Below are 20,849 nucleotides of genomic sequence, written 5' to 3'. Positions count from 1 at the left end.
CTCTCGTGGACAGTGCAATCCTTCTCAAAAGGAAGTTGTTTACATTAGTGTTAAATAGGATTAAGCCACTAACAAATCTAAGTACCAAACTACAAAAGAAACTTATCAATAAACGGATTGTGAACAAAAATTACTTCTTACATATTTGTGGAGGTGAATGGAGTCACACAACAACCACAGAACCATATTGTAATGAACAAGCATACAAACAAAATCAAACAAACACAATTGCCATCCATAGCATTGGACGAGGGTATGAAAAAATCAATAACACCACCATGGAACAAGAAACACTGCTTAGAAAAGTATCCCCTGAAAACTCAGAATTACCTCTCGATTCGACTGAACCAGACCGTCCAGTATACAAATGGCCGTGCACGACAATATGTGCCATTCCTAACTAATCTTTCAAATCTTTATGTCAGTTCCTCAATCAGTAAGTGAAAGGTAAAGACAAAATTAAAATGAAAGTGCTGCAAAATATGGATATCTGTCCAGTGCGCAAATACACAGGACTATAAGGACATTCATTAGCCTGCATTTCTGGACCTATTTGCAGAAGCACCTTCCATGATATCAAAAGGATATCAATACATCATTCAAATGTAAGAAATCTAGTGTATAAAATATACTATGCTAAAAGTCCAGCTTCAGAATTAGCCAATTTAAATCACACTCTTCTGCATGGTACACCCAAATATCTACAAGAAGAAATTGACCGTATCCAGAGAAAATATTTTTGAAGTGAAAGCCACTTACAAAATGCAATAGTTCTAGAACAGACTAGCAACAATTCTGCACATAGCAAACTTCTATTACACACATACAAAAAATAAATACTAAAATTTAAAAGTGCATCGGCTGAAATATCAAATCATGTGTGTGTGTGTTTTGCCGCATAACATTTACAAAAGTAACATATAAAAAATATAGACATAACATACAAAATAGAAGACAATGAAGATTCCAAATGGTTTGAAGTAGCTCTCTACTTTTTAGCTGAAAACAAATATCAAATAAGTGAACCCCTAATGTGTTGCCGTTACTGTACTACAAAACTAGACAACAACCAAACTCCTTCACGTGCTATCACAAATAATTTTGAATTGTTTCCACTACCAAAAACCCTGCAACAACTCAATTTGTATGAGAGCATCATAATTCAAACAGCTCACCCATTTCAAGCAATTATACGCCTTCACCCAAAAACAGCAAAATGACCTCCCTCTGAATTGGTGAAATGCATTTGTGGCAAAGTAGTTTATTTGCCATTAGATCTAACAGAAAATGTACACACTCTAGGAGTGCAACGTTCAATAGAACATTCTTTAATTGTCTTGGTAAATGGTGTACCAACAAAAGACAAAGAAAATTGGCAACAACTGGTGGACTTACATAAAGTTAGACAAGACTTGCAATATCTAAAAGAGAATAACACATTTTACAAGGAAATAAATATTGAAGAAAGCTTAAGGGAAACAACTGAAATAATTGAAGAGTCATCAGAAACTGGACAATTCGAACTTCTGGATCCTGCTGCAGTATCCACTCTTTTGGACCAGTACACAATTCATCCATTGCATTCCAATGAAAGCATAGATGATGCACTAGAAACTTACCAAATGCGACAAACCAAAGGTTCACCAATGAGCATATGGGAAAAAAGTATAGAAGCACATGCTTTTCCACTGCTATTTCCTACTGGCAAAGGTGGAAGATACGATGATAGACCCACTCAGAATACGGCATCAGAATACCGCTCATTACGAATGTATTCGGCAGATCCACATTTTGTCTAAACCTGGGAATACATATTCCACCTACTCTTTGAAAGTGAACTAGCAACCTTATGTTACGCAGTTGCACACATTTTGAAATCTGGAACCCACTTTCAAAATATGTCAGCTACGCAATTAATACAAAAAAGTACAGAAAAAGATTAGATTTTACAATCAAGTATAACAAATTTGTTTGCAAACATGCGTGGCACAAAACACAAAAGAATACTGGTTCCGAAGGCACGGAGACGTACTTTTTATGATCAGAAACCTTGGACCACCGACTTGGTTTGTTACACTAAGTTGTGCAGAATATGCATGGGTTCCTACGCATATCAAACAGCAACAAAACCAACATACATTTATTAACACCTGGAAAAATTTGCTCTCTAGATCCAGTTAATGTCTCAAGATATTTCCATCATCGTTTCATTGCTATGCTACACTTTATTTGCAATAAAACTGTTCCACCCCTTGGAGAAGTGCAACACTTCTTTTGGAGAAAAGAATACCAAGCGAGAGGAGCACCACATATTCACATGCTTTTGTGGATCAAAGGTGCACCTAAATTTGGTCACGACACTGATGCCACTGTTTTGCAGTTCATCCAAAAAATATGTCACTTGTGAAATCCCTTCACAACGGACACATAGTGACCTGCATGGGCAGATTTTACAATTTCAAAGACACAAATGTGGCAAATATTATCGTCGCAAATACAAAAACAAAAAGGAAATACTACACCAAATGCCGGTTTGGTTTCCCTAGACCAGTTACAGAAATAGGTGAAGTGAACAACTTCATGTCTTCAGTTCGACATAGTGTTAAAGGTAAATCACCGAAGAACACGTATTACATAAAAAGAACAGAAGAATCAAAATATATCAATGATTACAATGCAATCATTGCCCTCTTATGGAATGCAAACATAGATGTGCAGTACATTGCAGACAAACTGCTGTTGCACAATATGTTACAGCCTACTTGTCATGATCTCTGCTTCCAAAAGATCAGGACTTGCCCGACTCCCTTGGAAGCAGACCCATAACCCCGGTTCCGAGTGCCAGCCAGTCCCAATTGGGACCTTTTGGACCCTGTCCTGGCGCCAGTGGCACCAGGCTCATAAAGATGCCCAGTCCCAGCGCTGGAAGCGCCGGGCTCATAATGCTTGGGTGGACTTACCTGCAGCAGACCATGCTGCTTACTTACCTGCCAGTTGAACCTCTGATCCTCTTCTGTTTGCACCCTTCAGCTTCTCTAAAGCACCCTTCAGCTTCTCTAAAGCTCCGAACTTGTACCTGCAAGATAAAAGGGACAGTTAGTGCGCATCGTGAAGCAGGCTACAAGCGCTTACTTACGTGCTTCCAGGCGCTTCTATTCCTCACGCGTGTTCGATCCTCAACTCTCATCAGCCCGCCATCGCCGGAACCCTGCAAAACAAGAGATATCATTACAAAAGACTTTTAAGACATTTGAAGTGCCCAGAACTTACCGTTCGTGCAGTTAACGACGGACAGCAGTCCTCTGAGGTCAAGAGGCCTGCACCCTTATCCAGTGAAGAAACTGGTTACGGCACCCTGCCCCGAGGCAGATGGAGAGCTCGGCGTTCACTTACCTAAGGTGAGGGCGTTAACCTTTGGGGTTCTACAGGAGAAGAGAAAGGGAAGAGGAGAGAGGCACCCAATAACCCCAGTTCATTAATCCCATATTTTCTATCTGCAGACATCTTACTCTTCGAGTCAGACATACAGTGCACAGAGGTCCAGCCCAAAGAGCCAACCGTGTGTTACACATCACCTTTGAAGATACGGCATTCACCCAGTCAAGACCGGCGCCTCTGCGGGAATCAGGTGAGCGTTACAGAACGCAAAACTCCCACCCAGGCGCTATGGAAACCTTGGATACCGACCAGCTAGCCCAGTTGCTTGGTGAACTAAGAGCAGAAGTGCATGCAGCCCGTCAGGAAACTAATGCTCTAAGAAGGGAACTGATTATTTCCAAGGAGCGAACAGACGATCTCGCTAGACAATTGCTACAGTCACAAGCCGGACAAACTCCGTTACCCGCATCAGGGGCAAATCTTCCTTCAACATCCTCTACGAACCCAGTGCAGATCAACCTACCTGGGAATGTACCTCTGGCTCCGCCCGAACGATTTTCTGGTGACCCAAAGAGGTTTGCAGTATTTATTAATCAGTGCCGGTTGCACTTCTTATGCCGGCCAGCAGCCTTTCCAACTGATCAAGCTAAGGTAGCTTTCGTGCTTTCGTACCTTAGTGGCAATGCGGCAGACTGGTCGATCCTTCTAGTTAATCAAGATGATCCGGTTCTCCATGATTTTCAAGCTTTTTAGCTCAGTATGGAAAAACTGTTTGCAAGACATTCACAGGGGCAGGCCTTGGACAATGAGCTCCTTTCATTGCGACAGGGTAATCAAGACCTTTTGGCTTATATTGCGTCTTTCAACAGACTGATAGTGGAAACTCGATGGCCTGAGGACAAAAGGATTACGCTGTTTTATAGAGGTCTACGTGGAGAGCTCAAAGATGTGTTAGCCCAAGTAGTGAATCCCCCGCAAGACTGTTCGGACTATATTGACTTAGTCAATTCTCAAATGGCCATCGCCATCCTCCGTAAAAGGTGTTCAAAGCATGTTAGGCTTTGCTAACTTTTACCTGAGGTTTATCCCCGAATTCTCTCAAATAGTCCAGCCCATCACCGCCTTGTTAAAGAAAAACAAACGTTTTGAATGGTCTACCGAGGCGGAACAAGCTTTCCAGAATTTGAAGACTAGATTTATCTCTGCACCGATCTTAAAACATCCTCGCCCAGAACTCCCGTACATCGTTGAAACTGATGCTTCGAGCCTTGCCATGGGGGCAGTTCTATCACAAAAGGACCCAGTAACCAATCAGTTGCATCCCGTGGCATTTTGGTCCCGCAAATTCTTGCCTCCTGAAATCAATTACACTATTACTGATAAGGAACTTCTAGCTATCAAGTCCGCCTTTAAGGCTTGGCGGCATTATCTTCTGGGGGCCCGACACACCGTTACTGTGATTACAGATCACCGAAACCTGCAATATTTGAAAACCGCAAAAGCTCAATCCTCTAGGCAACTCCGTTGGGCACTATTCTTTGCCGAGTTTGACTTCATAATTACCTATCGACCTGGTACAAAAAACGGTAAAGCTGATGCCCTTTCTCGGATGGGAGTGGAAGAACATTTGATCAATCCTAAACCTGTACCTATCATTCCCGAACAAAGAATTCTAGGTGTAATCGCCACACAATCCATAGAGGAAGTTAAGGATAAAGCCAGGCTACTGGTAACTCCAGCAGACATACAGAATTGGCATCTGCAGGGAAAGGAATTTACGGTGAAGGACAATCTATTATATTTCCAAGAACGGTTATACCTGCCCAGCACAGATTTACAGAAAAAGGTAATCTCTTGTTATCACGATTCTTTAATGGAAGGACATCCCGGTATGACCAAGACCTCGGAAAAGATCAAGCGCTACTTCTGGTGGCCGTCTTGGAAAAAAGATATCAGAGACTTTATAATGTCCTGTGGAGTATGCGCCCAAAACAAGAGTCAAAAGGAAAAACCAGCCGGCCTCTTACGCCCTATTGACATCCCGCCTCGCCCTTGGCATACGCTTTCTATGGACTTCATCACCGATCTACCTCCATGCTCCGGATACAATACGATCCTAGTAATCGTGGACCTATTCTCCAAGATGGCGCATTTCATTCCACTCAAAGGCTTACCAACAGCAGCAATTCTGGCCCGAGAATTTCTCGAAAACATCGTCCGACTGCACGGTTTTCCTTCAGTTCTAATTTCGGATCGAGGTAGTCAATTTATTTCTCATTTTTGGCGAAGTTGCTGTCGGTCGGCTCAAATTGATGTGAGACTTTCGACCAGCCACCACCCTCAAACCGACGGACAAACCGAGAGGACCAATCAAACTCTGGAACAGTATTTGCGCTGCATGCTACAACAAACTGAAAAAACTTGGAAAGATATCCTTTGGATAGCCGAATATGCCTACAATAACTCTGTCCACTCGGGAACTGGGAAGATCCTGTTTTTTCTTTTATACGGTAGTCACCCTCGAACCTCGGAGTTGGATCCACTCCAAGATCTTGGAACACCAGCAGTAGACCACCTGCATTCTACAATCACCCAAGCCTTTAAGGAAGCCGTTTCTCACCTTCAAAGGGCTAAAGAACAATACAAGAAAGGAGCAGACCAACATCGGAAGGAAGCCCCCCAATATCAAGTAGGAGATCAAGTCTGGTTATCCACCAAATATCTACCTCTAAAAGGACCACGCACATTCAACCCAAGATACCTTGGTCCCTATTCCATCACTACCAAAGTAAATCCAGTAGCGGTCAAGTTGGACTTGCCCCCTCACATGAAGATACATCCGGTCTTCCACGTCTCTCTATTAAAACCCGTGCAACCTCAAACCCGACTAACTACATCTCCAAAACCTATTCTAGTTGATGGAGAACTCGAGTTTGAAGTCAAAAGCATCCTGGATTCCAAGATCTCCAAATCTAAACTATTTTACCTGATTGACTGGAAAGGCTACGGTCCCCAAGAAAGATCCTGGGAACCTGCAGAATATGTCCACGCGCCTCGTCTAATCAAAAGATTTCATCGAACATTTCCTAACAAGCCCAAACCCCCGGAGAAGCCCGGTTTGGGAGGGGCCTTGAGGGGGGGTGCTGTCATGATCTCTGCTTCCAAAAGATCAGGACTTGCCCGACTCCCTTGGAAGCAGACCCATAACCCTGGTTCCGAGTGCCAGCCAGTCCCAATTGGGACCTTTTGGACCCTGTCCTGGTGCCAATGGCACCAGGCTCATAAAGATGCCCAGTCCCAGCGCTGGAAGCGCCGGGCTCATAATGCTTGGGTGGACTTACCTGCAGCAGACCATGCTGCTTACTTACCTGCCAGTTGAACCTCTGATCCTCTTCTGTTTGGGACTACTTTTCCTGTTGGGTGGGGCAGGAGCCACTCCCTAGGTTCAGAACACTGGAACTCTTCTGGAAAGCAGGAACTCTTTTCTTACCTAGGCGTGGCTGTGGAAGGAGACACCTAAGCACTACAGGAGGCTATTTAAACCACACCCGATGGATGAATCTTGCTTTGCGTTATTCTGCATTCTCTGCAGCATAACGCTCATTGTGTCTTCTGCTTCTGATCCTGGGCCTAAGGGAACAAAGGCTTACCATCCTGGAATCCAGTCTTCAGCAGCACCTGTAAAGACAAAGAAAGAAAAGGTTAGCACTACGGTCTTCAGTGGCAGCGCATCTCTTACCTGGTCCATCGGCTGTCACCAACGCCTCGCGCTGCATTCCGGCATCTGAAAGACAAAAGCTTATCTACTCTTCGCATGCTCCGGAGGTCTTCGCACTGCATTCCGGCATCTGAAAGACAAAAGCTTACCAGCTCTTCGCACTCTCCGGAGGCCTTCGGCGCTGCATCCCGCATCTGAAAGACAAAAGAAGGTGCGTTTAAAGACATTGGGCAACTTTATTACTCACGTGCCATTACTCCTTCCCACGCCGAATCCAGTGGGTATTCCAGCACCCTTCAGCTTCTCTAAAGCTCCGAACTTGTACCTGCAAGATAAAAGGGATAGTTAGTGCGCATCGTGAAGCAGGCTACAAGCGCTTACTTACGTGCTTCCAGGCGCTTCTATTCCTCACGCGGGTTCGATCCTCAACTCTCATCAGCCCGCCATCCGCCATCGCCGGAACCCTGCAAAACAAGAGATATCATTACAAAAGACTTTTAAGACATTTGAAGTGCCCAGAACTTACCGTTCGTGCAGTTAACGACGGACAGCAGTCCTCTGAGGTCAAGAGGCCTGCACCCTTATCCAGTGAAGAAACTGGTTACGGCACCCTGCCCCGAGGCAGATGGAGAGCTCGGCGTTCACTTACCTAAGGTGAGGGCGTTAACCTTTGGGGTTCTACAGGAGAAGAGAAAGGGAAAAGGAGAGAGGCACCCAATAACCCCAGTTCATTAATCCCATATTTTCTATCTGCAGACATCTTACTCTTCGAGTCAGACATACAGTGCACAGAGGTCCAGCCCAAAGAGCCAACCGTGTGTTACACATCACCTTTGAAGATACGGCATTCACCCAGTCAAGACCGGCGCCTCTACGGGAATCAGGTGAGCGTTACACTACTTAACAAAAGCAGAAAAGACGGAGCTTCAAGACCTCTGGGATGACCTAGCATCAGACAAAACACTATCTCAGAAAGTGTACAGACTAGGCATAAAAATGCTCTCTCATAGAGAAAGTGGCACCTATGAAGCGGCAGATCGTTTAACCGGTACTGCTTTGTACGGAAAATCAGACAACATAGTATGGCTAAGTCTTGGTCCTGCTAAATCTAGAAAAAGAGTTCTGAAATCATATGAGGACATAGAAACAATTGCCAGAAATTATCCCAACAGCCAAGACATTTTAAAAAACAATTTACTGGGCACACACTATCCGAACAGGAGTAGCTCTTTGGAAAGCATGTGTCTATACCACATAGCTCAAAACTTTGCATACAAAAATAATATAAAACCTGATGAAAGCAAAGGCAGATAAAGAGTCACAGATTGTGAAGGCAGCTTAGTGAAACTTACCAAACAAAGCTTAATTAATCATGTTAAATTGTCATTAAAAACTCCTCAACAGAAAGAGCTATATTACTTGTCTCTGCTACAACTTTTTAGACTATGGAGAAAAGAGGAAGAGATACTAGATAACTATAACTGCTATGAAGATGCTTTCAAAGCAAATGAAAGCGCTATCACCGATGTGAACTTTACGCAGTACAAAACAATGTTGCACAATTAACAGCAACATGAAGAAGAACTTCAGGCCCAACTAGATAAGGACTCTTCCAACAGTAGTCAACCTTCTGTAACAGGAAGCCATGAACCACTAGGACAGCCACTAATAGCAAATGAGGCAGAATTAGCTATGACAGAAGTGGAAAACACCATATGTCACTATCAAGAAAATATAGAAGACTTAAATGTATAACAAGCAAAACTTAAAGATCAGCACACCATTTTTGAAGACGTGACAAAACAAATTGCACATGGTGTACAACACGAAAATAAAGAATGTACCTGCCAAACTTACAAATCAATACTGCTGTACGTCAGTGGTGAAGCTGGGTCAGGAAATACATTCTTAATCAAAAGCATCAGCAAGTTCCTTCAGCAATTGACAAACAACAAACTGTCAGCTGTTGTAACTGTCCCCATAGGTTTAGCTGCCTACAACATAGGCGGTGTCACTTTACACTGATTACTACTTCTTCCAGTAGAATACCAAAACAAATTAGACTATTACAATCTTTCTGCAGAAGCTGCAATGGAACTATGCAGAGTATTAAGCAAATGAAAATGCTACTAATAGATGAAATGAGCATGGTCTCCAACCTAATGTTGGCTTTGATTCACCTCAGATTGCAAGAAGTACTTAAAACAAACTAGAAGAATTCTTTGCAGGGAAACACATTATCGTTTTCCGAGATCTTCTACAATTGACACCAGTGAAAGGTGAACCTATTTTTAAAACCTTAGGACACAAGCTCTGCCGTAAAACTGTTGGCAGCATAGGAAATGTCAACCTTTGGCAACATTTCCAATACAGAGAAATAACAGAAAACATGCAGCAATCTGCAGATCTCACTTATGCCAACATCCTAAAAAAGTATTAGAGTTGGTGTACTATCTCAAGAAGCACAAGAAATATTGAAAAACCGGCACATTCATGCACTTTATGGCGATAATGCATGTGCTACTGATGTTATGGAACAATTAGCGCACAAAAATGTCAATTGTATGGCCTTAATGCCAACTCTTGCAAGCTGTTTCAAATTCAATGAAACACTGTTAAATAAGGAAATGCAACCAATAATAGAAATTTGCACCACAGACAAACTAGACGTACATGGTATGACACTACTCATATGTGAGCGAGCCACAACAAGACTAAATAGCTTAGAAAATTCAATCTCCAACACAGATGGGTTGGAAAAAATATTAAAATTGTCCTTAAATTGTAGAGTAATGCTTAAACGTGACCTTGACGTGGAGCAAGGGCTAGTTAATGGGGCACTGGGTACAGTTGTTGGCTTTCAATCATACCCACGTGACAACAACATTCAGTTTGTCAATATTCGCTTTGACAAACTTTCAGAAGTGAAAAGAATAGGGCGCTCAACTGCTCGATTCCTTCTGTTCAAAGACATGCATGTACGTAGAGAACAATTTTCTCTAACTCTTGCATATGCAGTCACCATTCATAAATCCCAAGGTCTTACCCTAGACAAATCATTGATAGATACAAGAAACACAGTCTTTAAAGAAGGCATGAGCTACGTAGGACTATCACGCTTACGTACACTTGACAGTTTATTTCTAATCAACTTTGATGCAAGTAAAGTGAATGCTGATATTCCTTGCATTTTAGAATACAATAGACTACGTTCACTCCATACCACCCATCTGAAACAATATCCTGTTCCAGAAAAAGTAAAACGTGGTAAAAGAAAACTAATTCAAACCGAAATGCAACAGAAGCTGACCGCAAATCCTTCAAAGAAAACGAAAGAAGGTAAAGGTTCATCAATTACCAAAAGCAAAGAAGAACCTATTAGGGAAAGTAAACCAGGTACTTCTTCAAAGAAGGACGAGAAACTCTGAAAAAACCACTCAGATACAGAACTAGCTTGTCCATTCAAATTTTCAAATGAAACTGGGGCCATGCACCCAAGAGTGCAGGGTCTCCCCACAACCACCTGAGTGATGTGCGATACTACGGGTGTATGTATAGGTGTGGTATGCTGCAGAGGATGAGGCCATAGTATAGACTCTTATTCGTTTGTCCATAGATATTGCAATATATGGGTGTGCAGTAGCTTATAGCTCTAGTGCTTAAAACTTTGTTGTTGGGTGCATGGCCTTTGGCCATGCACCCACGTCTCTACACACTCTCCACAACCACCTGATCCATAGGCAATACTACAGGTGTATACATTGCTGTGACATGCTGCGGTGGTTGTGGCCAGGGCCTAGAGTCTTGGAAGTGTGGCATACGGCCTACGGCCATGCACCCAAGACTCTAGGCCCTGGCCACAACCAGCACAGCATATTACACCCATGGTCGCTTATACATCATTAACACACCTACACAATGAAACATTATAATTGTACCATGTACTCAATTTCGTACTCAGGACTCTAGGCCCTGGCTACACCTACCAGATACATAGTCGAATGTATGGGTGTGATGTATGAATGTGATGTCCTGCAGTGCTTGTGGGCAGGGTCTACACTCTTCGGTGTATGACATACAGCCTTCAGCCATGCACCCAAAAGTCGACGTCCTGGCCACAACCACTGCACTATGTAATATCCATGTTGGCTTATAAATTTAGAGCTTATAAGTTTGACTGTACACACTCCCCACAACCATCTAATTGATCATCAATACTACAGGTGTATCCATGGGTGTGACATGCTGCGGTGGTTGTGGCCAGGGCCTACAGTCTTGGAAGTATGGCCTTCGGCCTACGGCTTGTGGCCATGCATCCAAGACTCTAGGCCCTGGCCACAACCACCGCAGCATGTCACACCCATGGCGGTGTACTAATGAATAGCATACCCATAGGAAAAAATAATGTAATTACAGCATGTACTCAATTTCAATGTTCGCTAACACCATGTGTGTCCTTACAACAGTTTCAAGATCCCTGTGCACAGCACGGACTGAAATACTACCCTTATTAGACCCCTCGTTTTCTGTATGTACAAACATCCCGAACAAGGCAGGCATAGAAAATATATCATGAACACCTACCGCCAGAACAAATGCACTATGACACAGCAAAATAGTTTTCGAAATAGCATGTTGCCCCTGGTTGCCGCTCCGCTGTCGGCGGATCCAAGATGTCGGGCGCATCCAAACAATCTGACGCAGAACACGTCTCACTGCAGCAATCGGCAGAGATGTCGCATGTCCGCGGTCATGACGCCAGCCCCTTAGCCAATCGGTATCTTGTCCGTGGAGCGAACAGGGAAGTGTGACCGCGGAGCAGACATAGATATCACTAATTTTTTTAGACCTACTTTTTGGTCATTTTAAAGAAAAGTACTGCAAGGAAGGTCACCAAATTTACAAAAGCACGCTTTCGGGACCAAGCCCCTGCCCCTGCCGCAAATTTGGTGAAAATCCGTCCAGCGGTTTGCCCTGTAGCCGTGCGCAAATTTTTTCCCCCATTCAGTCTATGGGAAAAAATGACATTTTGGGACCCCCCCTATAACTTTTTCCCCCTGGAACAAACATCACCAAACTTTGCAGAAATATTCAGAGTGGCCGCCCATATACTTATTTTGCAAAGTTTGGTGAAGATTCGTCCAGGGGAACCGAAGTTATAAGCTGCCCACAAAGTGCTCTTCCTATGGAAACAGCAACTTAACCATAACTACATGGCCACTACTGTGGCCGTGTAATATATGACAGAAGATGCAACCTTGAAAGAGGCTGAAAGCTACCACAACCTGGAGGACGGCAGTGGACAAAATGTAAATCAGGAGAAGCTTTCAAGGATTGTCTGGTATCTGGAGACCCCGAGGAGGGGGTTATGCCTAAAGGTATACAAGAACAACTGTTGGACCTAGGGGAATTGGCAAGCCAAGTCTTAAGCATTATGACAAGTGACTCCTAAAAAATAGAGTGGAACCCTGACTCATGGCAGGAAGGTGGCTAAATAATAACTGCCTCATGGGGGACCTGAATTTGGGCCCCAGGGCCCCAACAACCTACCATCCATCTCACTTGCCAACGTGCTGTCCGCCATTGGCTTAAGTCATCCTATCCACAACCCCATGCATGTTAAAGAGCGCTCCATAGATTGGACAGCCGATTCCAACTGCCACATCTATATCACATCTCTATCACATCCAATATTTCATGCCCTTGGTCCGACAACAATGTCATTACTTTCACCCTCCCCCTCTGCCTACAAACGAAAACGCCCATCAACTCACTGCCCCCCTCCTTAGCCTGCAGTGCTCGCAAGCTAACCAAAGAAAATCTCATCCCGTTCCTTGACGCCCTCAACTCAGAGTTCCTATGGACCTCTGACAGAGAGAATCTCGTGGATCTCTACACCAAAACCCTGGTGGATGCAATCAAATCTATTGCCCCGTTAGCACCCAGAAAAGACAAATCATTAGCGCATATGAACTCTTGGTACACCAAGGACCTTACAGAACTCAAATCTGAAAAAAGACGACTGGAAAACTTTTGGAGAAACCAGCCATCCGACGCACTCAAACAAGAGTTCTTAAACCTTTCGAAGCAGTATAAAAATACTAATCATCCAAGCCAAAGCCAATACATTTAACTCCAGAATTGCTAATGCCACCTCCAACACTAGAGAATAATTTTCCATCCTCAGAGAATTGGCCAAAGACCGAGCTTGGTGCGACAGCATTCAGAATGCCATGCTGCATAAAATCGTCATGCTCCAAAAGAAAATTCTTGCAAAACAGACCACCTTGAAACACACCAAACAAGCCACCCTGAATCACACCTATACTGACCCTAAGCCAACCACCAACCCCCTTCTGAACACCCCTACTCCCCCATTATTCAGGTTCAATTCAATCTCTGCCTAAGAAACCCTACACATCTTGAAAAGCCTTAAGCCGTCAAAATGCAAAGGAGATATATGCCCAGCCCCCTTGATCAAAGACTGCGCAAAAGCACTGGCCCCTTTTATCACAGCGGTCATTAATTGATCCTTTACAACAAGCGTGGTAACCGTCAGCCTCAAAGAAGCCTGGGTCTTACCGCTCTTAAAAAAAAAACACCCTTTACCCGACCTCACTTAATAACTATCGTCCCATCATGACTGTCCCCTTTCTGCTAAAAATACTCGACAGAGCAGCTTAGGTCCAAATTCAGCGGCATCTAGAAGCAAACCATATACTTTGAGTTCACCAATCTGGATTCCGCCCAGGGCATGCAACTGAATCAGCTCACCTTGATTTAAAACATCAGATGGATGACATTAGGGATAATGGGAAACTAACTATATTGCTGCTACTAGATCTGTCCATGGTATTTGATCTGGTCAACCAAAACATACTCTGTCGCCACCTCACCCATGCAGGCTCCTTCTCACCAGAAGCAGCCTGGTGGGTCACCTCCTTCATAGAAGGCAGAATAATGAAAGTCTTCTTAGAGAGCACCAATGCGACACCCTCACCTATCAACTGCAGTGTCACCCAAGGGTCAGGCGTCTCCCAGACTCTCTACAACATCTTCACGAAGCCCCTCTTCGACCTTCTTGACTCCCCCGGCATTGCATACACAAACTATGCCAACAATACCCAAATTCTCCTCCCGCTCTCTGGCACATATTCTGAAGATGCTGCCATGCTAAGTTCCACATTTGCCATCATTCAAGCATGGATGGTTACCCATGGTCTCTGTCTGAATGACAAAACAGAACTTCTCAACATCGGACACGCTGCTGCACTAAAATTTAAAAAAACGGAATACTTGTTCATCATCTACGGCATATCAATCCCAGTGTCACCTGCTGTCAAAACCCTCAGAGTCTATATGGATGCTTCACTATCACTTTCCAGACAAGGCAACGCAATTGCCTCTTCAGCAGCCTACTCCACCAAACTCTTAAACGCCTCAAGACCCTTCCTGTCGACAGACAGATGCTTGACGATCACCCGTGCTGTGGTGGGCACCAGGCTAGATTACTGAAATGTACTATTTACCGGCACCTCAGCCCACAATCTAAAAAAAAACTCCAAGCCATCTAAAATAACACCCTACGAGCTGCCCTAAACATCCCAAGATGAGAACATATATCAGCTGCCCGTAAGACAGCACACTGGCTCCCCACCTGGCAGAGAATCCTATTCAAGACCTTAACCATCACTCACAGATGCATTTCCAAATCGGCGCCACCCTTCCTTGGCCAAAGAATTGCCAAATCTCACTCGACCAAGGCCATCTGACCACCATTTACACATACACTAGTTCAACCAAAATTCAAACGTGCTAAAGCAGGCAGTTCTAGTTTTAGCAGTAAAGCAATGGAATTCCCTCCCACTCAACTTAAGATCAGAGGAATCCTACTGGGCCTCATGCAAAGCCCTCAAAACATGGCTTTTCAACTAACCTGCCCGACTGTGCTGCCTGACTGCATCTAACTTGATTTCTTATGCATGCACGTCTGACTGTAACTATGTATAACTTCTTCCTGTGCCTCCGGCATCATGTAACTGGTTCTCCCTAGCACCCTGGTGCCTACGGGTTTGTGCGCTCTATACAAATGAATAAATAAATAAATAAAATACATTATGACCATTATAGCCTAACCTGCCAGGTAGTGCCGTCATGTCCAAAGATATCCTTTCAACAAAGCCAAGAAATCAAATGAGCATAAACCATGATTTATTGAGCAGTAATGATGTGTAAAGCCTTTTTTCTTTAATGTGGGTTTCCTTAATTTAAACCATCACCATAACATGACCCATAGTTACATTCTATTACACGCATTTACAATTTGAAACAAAGAACATAATGTGATTTGTCTAATATTTATAAAAACAGTTTAGGACATGCAAACATGTAGCTCCATTTGCTGCACAAGGTACCTACCAGTTGCATTTATAATACTGCTAGATCAACTAAAGTTGTATATGTATGGAACATTGGAACATCAAAAAATGTGATGCCTCTAAAGGCTAGTCTGTATGATTGTAATGCAAACTGGGTTTAAAATGCCACATAGTACAGGAACAGAGAGCTTTGTTCTCCAAATTATTTAGAATAATAATAATAGGTTTTAGATTTGGTCATCTATTTGTTTCCTAATGTTACATTTGTTGAAACGTTTAGATTTGTGTCTTTAAACACATAGAAACCCACCTTGTACTTGCTCTTATGTCCCAGTATCGGATGAAAGTGTCATAACCGCAAGACAGTATGGTGAATGGGGTTTCATAAGAGACATCGAGGACGCCTGCTCCATGGCGGAAATCCGTACCCAGACAGGTCATCAGCTGTCCACTAGAAAATCACCATAATTTGTCATTATTTGGTAAATGCTTGTACTTTACAAAACAAAATGCAGAAAACACAGAAGAAATTCAGAAACCATATTTCTCTACAAGAAGTTATCAAGTGAAACAAAATACCATCACATGGTACTATGTTACATAAGTAATCTCTGTCCCAATACCTATTTATTTTTATATGGTAGGGAAATAAACTACTTACTGCATGGCTGGGCTCGTCAACTCACCAAATACAGTCCTAAACATGTGTCTGGTCTTCAGGATATTCACAATGAATATGTAGGAGAAAATGTGCAACCAATGTCATAGGCTATTTAGTTGGATGATTTGTTGGGTGGATGAGCCCAGTCCTAAACTGTTTAAGCTTCTCACGTAGAGGTTAGTTGCATCCCATCCTCCTTGAAAGCAGAATGCGTATTGACCTGCTAGGTATGTGGTATCAACTTAAAAAATGAGTCAGAATACACATGGTCACTAAAAGGCTACAGAATTTGACTTGGGCTATTACTCTATCAGCAATTTGTGAGAAAAGTACAGTTATAGATGTCAACCCTCGCTAGCAGTTATTAGATATGCTTTAAAGCCTTGACAGGGCACCCAACCAATACTGTGTACGTGTGACCAACATCGTGCACAAGGGAATAGTTTCTTACCTGTAACTCCATTTCTCCAGCATTGGTATCTTTCATGGATTCACATGCTTAGAATATTCCCGGTCGACAGACTGGGAACCCTCGAACCAAGGGTTCCCAGTCTGTCGACGGGGAATATTCTAAGCATGTGAATCCATGAAAGATCCAATGCTGGAGAAAACTAGGTATCTATTTCTCTCCTTTCTAATCCCCACAAATCCCATGACTTCTACACATATATTTAGAAAACAGTCCCTCCAACTGTTTTTGCCACCTTCAATGTTCTACTTACATCTGTGGCTCATGTTGAGTTCCTCTGCATCAACTCTTCCCCAAACGACCCGTTCCCCTTTAGTCCGTGGGGACCGGACAGGAATTTTGTCAAAGAGGCACCTGTCAACCGAACTTCTCACATGTGTTTTGAGTGCCGATCTCCACGGTCTTATGGCTAGTGGCGGAAGCGATCAAGAGTCTAGATCTGGGTCTAGGTCGATTAGACCAAAACATCCCCTGCTACCAAAATGTACTCTAGCACCTTGAAGTGTCTCATGTGACAGATTGAATTACCAATAAATATCTCCGATCCAAATAACCAGACAGACTCAAAGAATATGGCAACGTACTACTTAAAAATCAACATAAAATAAAGCAGGGGGCTATCTGGTGTAATCCACACACTCACACCCAAATTTAGTTATACCAAGGTTTTATACCTCAAGGTACGTCAGCTATGACATCATCCCATGTGGCAAACTTTAAAACCTATTGAATGGAGCGATTGGTTAAGGGAAAATATGTACCTATAGTATGTAGAAGGGTTAACACCATCAGTGGCTGCCCCTTATCTGTTAGGCACGCCTCTTACCACCTCTAAATACGTATAATACTGATTGTATGAAACAAATGGCAGCGTGTTGGTCTCTGAAACATTGTATAGCATGTTGCTACATAGACCCTTTGATTAGTTGGCCTGCTTTCTCAACCTTGGACTGTCGGCTCGTTCGCAGCACGTAAGCAAAATGGACCCCAAGTGCAGAGAACAACAACAGACTACTCCACCCACTTTCCCAATTAGTCCAACTCTCATCGGTCCAGCCCCAAACCAAGGCTTCTCCTTTGCAGTTGCAGCCTGTTCTCTATTCTGGGAATTTTAAGGGAGTGTTGGTACACCATTATCTTCATCTGGAGTTTAATGAATATCCCTTACTTTCGACTTCTGAATCATGTGTGAGGAGAACACAAATGTGTCCATTTTTACCTTCTATTTACTACAATTTTATTCAATTATGCTGGGTGTCATTACTCCTCTCGGCCTCTAGAGACTTGCTCATTCAACCCTGCACAGGCATTTTGCATCTTTAATGGTCCAATACTTGGCTCCTGCAGATGTTTCCTTCTTTACTTAATCTAAGAGAAATATGTCTTACGTACGTGGCTTATCCTTCTGATTCCCCTTGTCCCTTGCAATTAATCTTTGAAGTAGCATCTTTGATCCCAGGCCAATGGACTCCTTTTTATTCCTCACGCAATGCTGTTCTTCCAGCATCTCCTGACTCTGCAGCCCTGTTCTGTCCCTGAGGTAATTTGACTGGTTTTAATACTAGTCCGGTGTTCATCATTCCATCATGGCCGTCCCAGCCATGTTATGTTTTCTTCTGCAGCAAGCTTCTATATGTCTCATTTACCTTGCATTTCTGCATATATAAATTAATCAGCAGGTTACTTTATTTTCTTTGCATATATGATTTCTTCGTATTTGTTACATGTTTCTCTTCTTGCTTCAGTTACGTCATAAGTATTTGTATATTGTTCAGTGCGTCTGTGTCTTCCCTTCATGACATCACTCTGCTCTCTGATGTCCAATGGTGTGTGTGTGCCGACATGCTTCTACCCTTTCAGTGTGAGGATACATTTGGTATGGTTATCTGAGTGCATATCATCTCTCATACACTTGATGTGGTGATACCTGGTGTTACACAAAGGGCTCTTCTCCTGCTGTTCAGTATGACAGAGGTGTGGGGGCGGGAGCTAGGGATGCTGTGTCCACCTGCTCCTCTACAGTCACATTTCTGGCCTCTAGGGTAACAAATCCTGTTCTCTTTTATGCTAAAACCATATGCCCCAGTGCCTTTGCCATGGTCCAGTCATTAGCTTGTGGGCAGAGATAAAAAATGTATAGTTACTCACCGTAGTGACTAACGCACTCTTAGTCTATAGTCCCCTTTCCTCCATACTGTATGGCCGTCCCTCGCGAGGGACAGGAGACAGAACCTTTTTTTTACCAGAAAAATCTTCTCCTTTAAATTTCGAGGGGCGCGGCCCTGGGAGCATGTGCTCACCTGACTCCACCCACCGGCACCACTCCTCAGTCCCCATTGACGCGTCGGCAATATGCAACATTGCCTAATGACGCCAGTATTATTAAGGGGGAGGGATGGTGGGACGTATGGACGAAAGGGGACCGTGGACTAAGAGTATGTTAGTCACTACAGTGAGTAACTATTAATTACTTTTACGTCCTGTCCCCTTTCCTCCATACTGTATGGACGATTACAACTGAGTGTAGCCCTAGGGTGGAGAGGAGACCCTCCCTTAAGCAAACAGGTTTCTCAAAACCACCTGACCGAAAACCGCTTCTGACCAAGAGGTGACGTCCAGACAGTAATGCTTGCAAAAAGCAGAGATGGTGGGCCAGGTGGCCGCCCTACTGATGACCTGCCACGGAACATGGCGTTGGAACGCAATGGCCGTGCTCTTGGCCCTGATAGCATGAGCATGCAAATTAGCTAGAACTGGCTTGTGCTGCCCCTCATAGGCCTCCTTGATGGCCGCGACCATCCACCTCGAGATGGAGGCCTTGGAAGCCTGATACCCTGGCCTTGCACCTCCGAAAGTGACGAAAAGGACATCCGACTAGCGGAAATCCTTGGTCCTGTCTAAGTAATACTTCAGAGGGCGTCTGACATCGAGGCGATGCAACACTCTCTGAGATTCATCCTTGGGATTGGAGAAGAAAGTAGGTAGAACAATCTCCTCGTTAAGGTGGAAGACAGAAGAGACCTTGGGTAGGAAGGCAGGGTCGTCCAGAAGACCACCTTGTCCTTGTGAAAAGTGGTGCAGGGCTCGGAGGCCACGAGGGCCTGGATCTGACCCTGCACGCGGAGGTGAGGCCCACAAGCAGAGCTGTCTTTACGGTTACCCACTTAATGTCAGCGGATGCTATTGGCTCAAATGGTTTGTGGAATAATGTGCCCAATACCACGTTGAGGTCCCAGGCTGGGTGAGGCCTCTTTATGGGCGGGTAGAGTCTGTGGAGGCCTGCCAGGTGACGCTTGACCACGAGTTAGCGGAGGAAAATAGATGCTCCTCTGTATTCCTGTCGGCACCTAAGTGCGGCATGTGTCAACTTGCACTCCGGTGTGTGCGAGGAGTGCCAAAAAGGAGAGGACATCATCCAAAGAGCACCAGAGGGGGTCAATCTCCTTAAAGCTGGCCCAATGACAGAATCTAGACCATTTGTTCTTGTATTGGCTTCTGGTAGCTTCGCTCCTGGCGCCCACGTGTGATCTCCAGGTTAGTTTGCGATAGGTTCAGGTGTTTCAGGGTGACCTGTTCAGGAACCACGCTACGAGGGCTAGCTTGTGAGGAGCAGGGTGGAGGACCCTGCCCCCCTGCTGTGTCAGGACCGGAGTTGGGTCCAGTGGTAGGTGAATGGGAGGCCTGTCTGCTACGCTGACCAGCTCAGAGAACCATGGTCTCGCCGGCCACAAGGGAGCTATCAAAATGATTCTGAGGTGACATGATTGCTTTATCTTGCAGATCAGCCTGTGGACCAGGGGTGTGGGCGGGAAGGCGTATGCCCTCATGTAGTTCCAGTGTAGCAGGAAGGCATCACCCAGGGAGCTGGGGCCCTGCCCATGCCAGGAGGCGAACTGCTGGCATTTCTTGTTGACGAGGGAGGCAAACACATCCACTTGGGGGAGACCCCCTCTGCGGAAGATTTCCTCATGTACCAGGTCGTTCAATTGCCACTTGTAATTATCCCCCTGCCCCAGTCTGCTGAGTCTGTCCGCTTCCAGGTCGGCTTCCCCCGGGAGGTGGACAGCCATGAGGTAGATCTTGTTCTCTAGGGCCCACTCCCACATGCTGATCGCGAGGTTACAGAGTGGAGGGGATCTGGTATCACCCTGCTTGTTCACATAGTACATGCTGGTAGAGTTGTCTCTCTGTATGAGTACTGTCTTGCCCTCTATGAGAGGGACGAAGGCTTTGAGGGCCAGCCAT

General features: G+C 44.4%; 1 protein-coding gene across 1 annotated transcript in view; it reads right to left on the bottom strand.

The window, feature by feature from the left end:
- The window catches only part of FBXW4 (F-box and WD repeat domain containing 4), a 2,081,992-nt gene that overhangs the window by 384,064 nt on the left and 1,677,079 nt on the right, over positions 1-20,849 (bottom strand). The window contains exon 7 of the mRNA XM_069611631.1: positions 15,785-15,925. Within this exon, the coding sequence (XP_069467732.1) occupies positions 15,785-15,925 (141 nt within the window). The remainder of the gene's footprint in view (positions 1-15,784; positions 15,926-20,849) is intronic.

This window comes from Ambystoma mexicanum, chromosome 8 (assembly GCF_040938575.1).
Source record: "Ambystoma mexicanum isolate Mex_15411 chromosome 8, UKY_AmexF1_1, whole genome shotgun sequence".
NCBI classification, from domain to species: domain Eukaryota; kingdom Metazoa; phylum Chordata; class Amphibia; order Caudata; family Ambystomatidae; genus Ambystoma; species Ambystoma mexicanum.
Note: the sequence above shows the minus strand (reverse complement) of the source record. Positions and strands in the feature narration are given on the sequence as shown.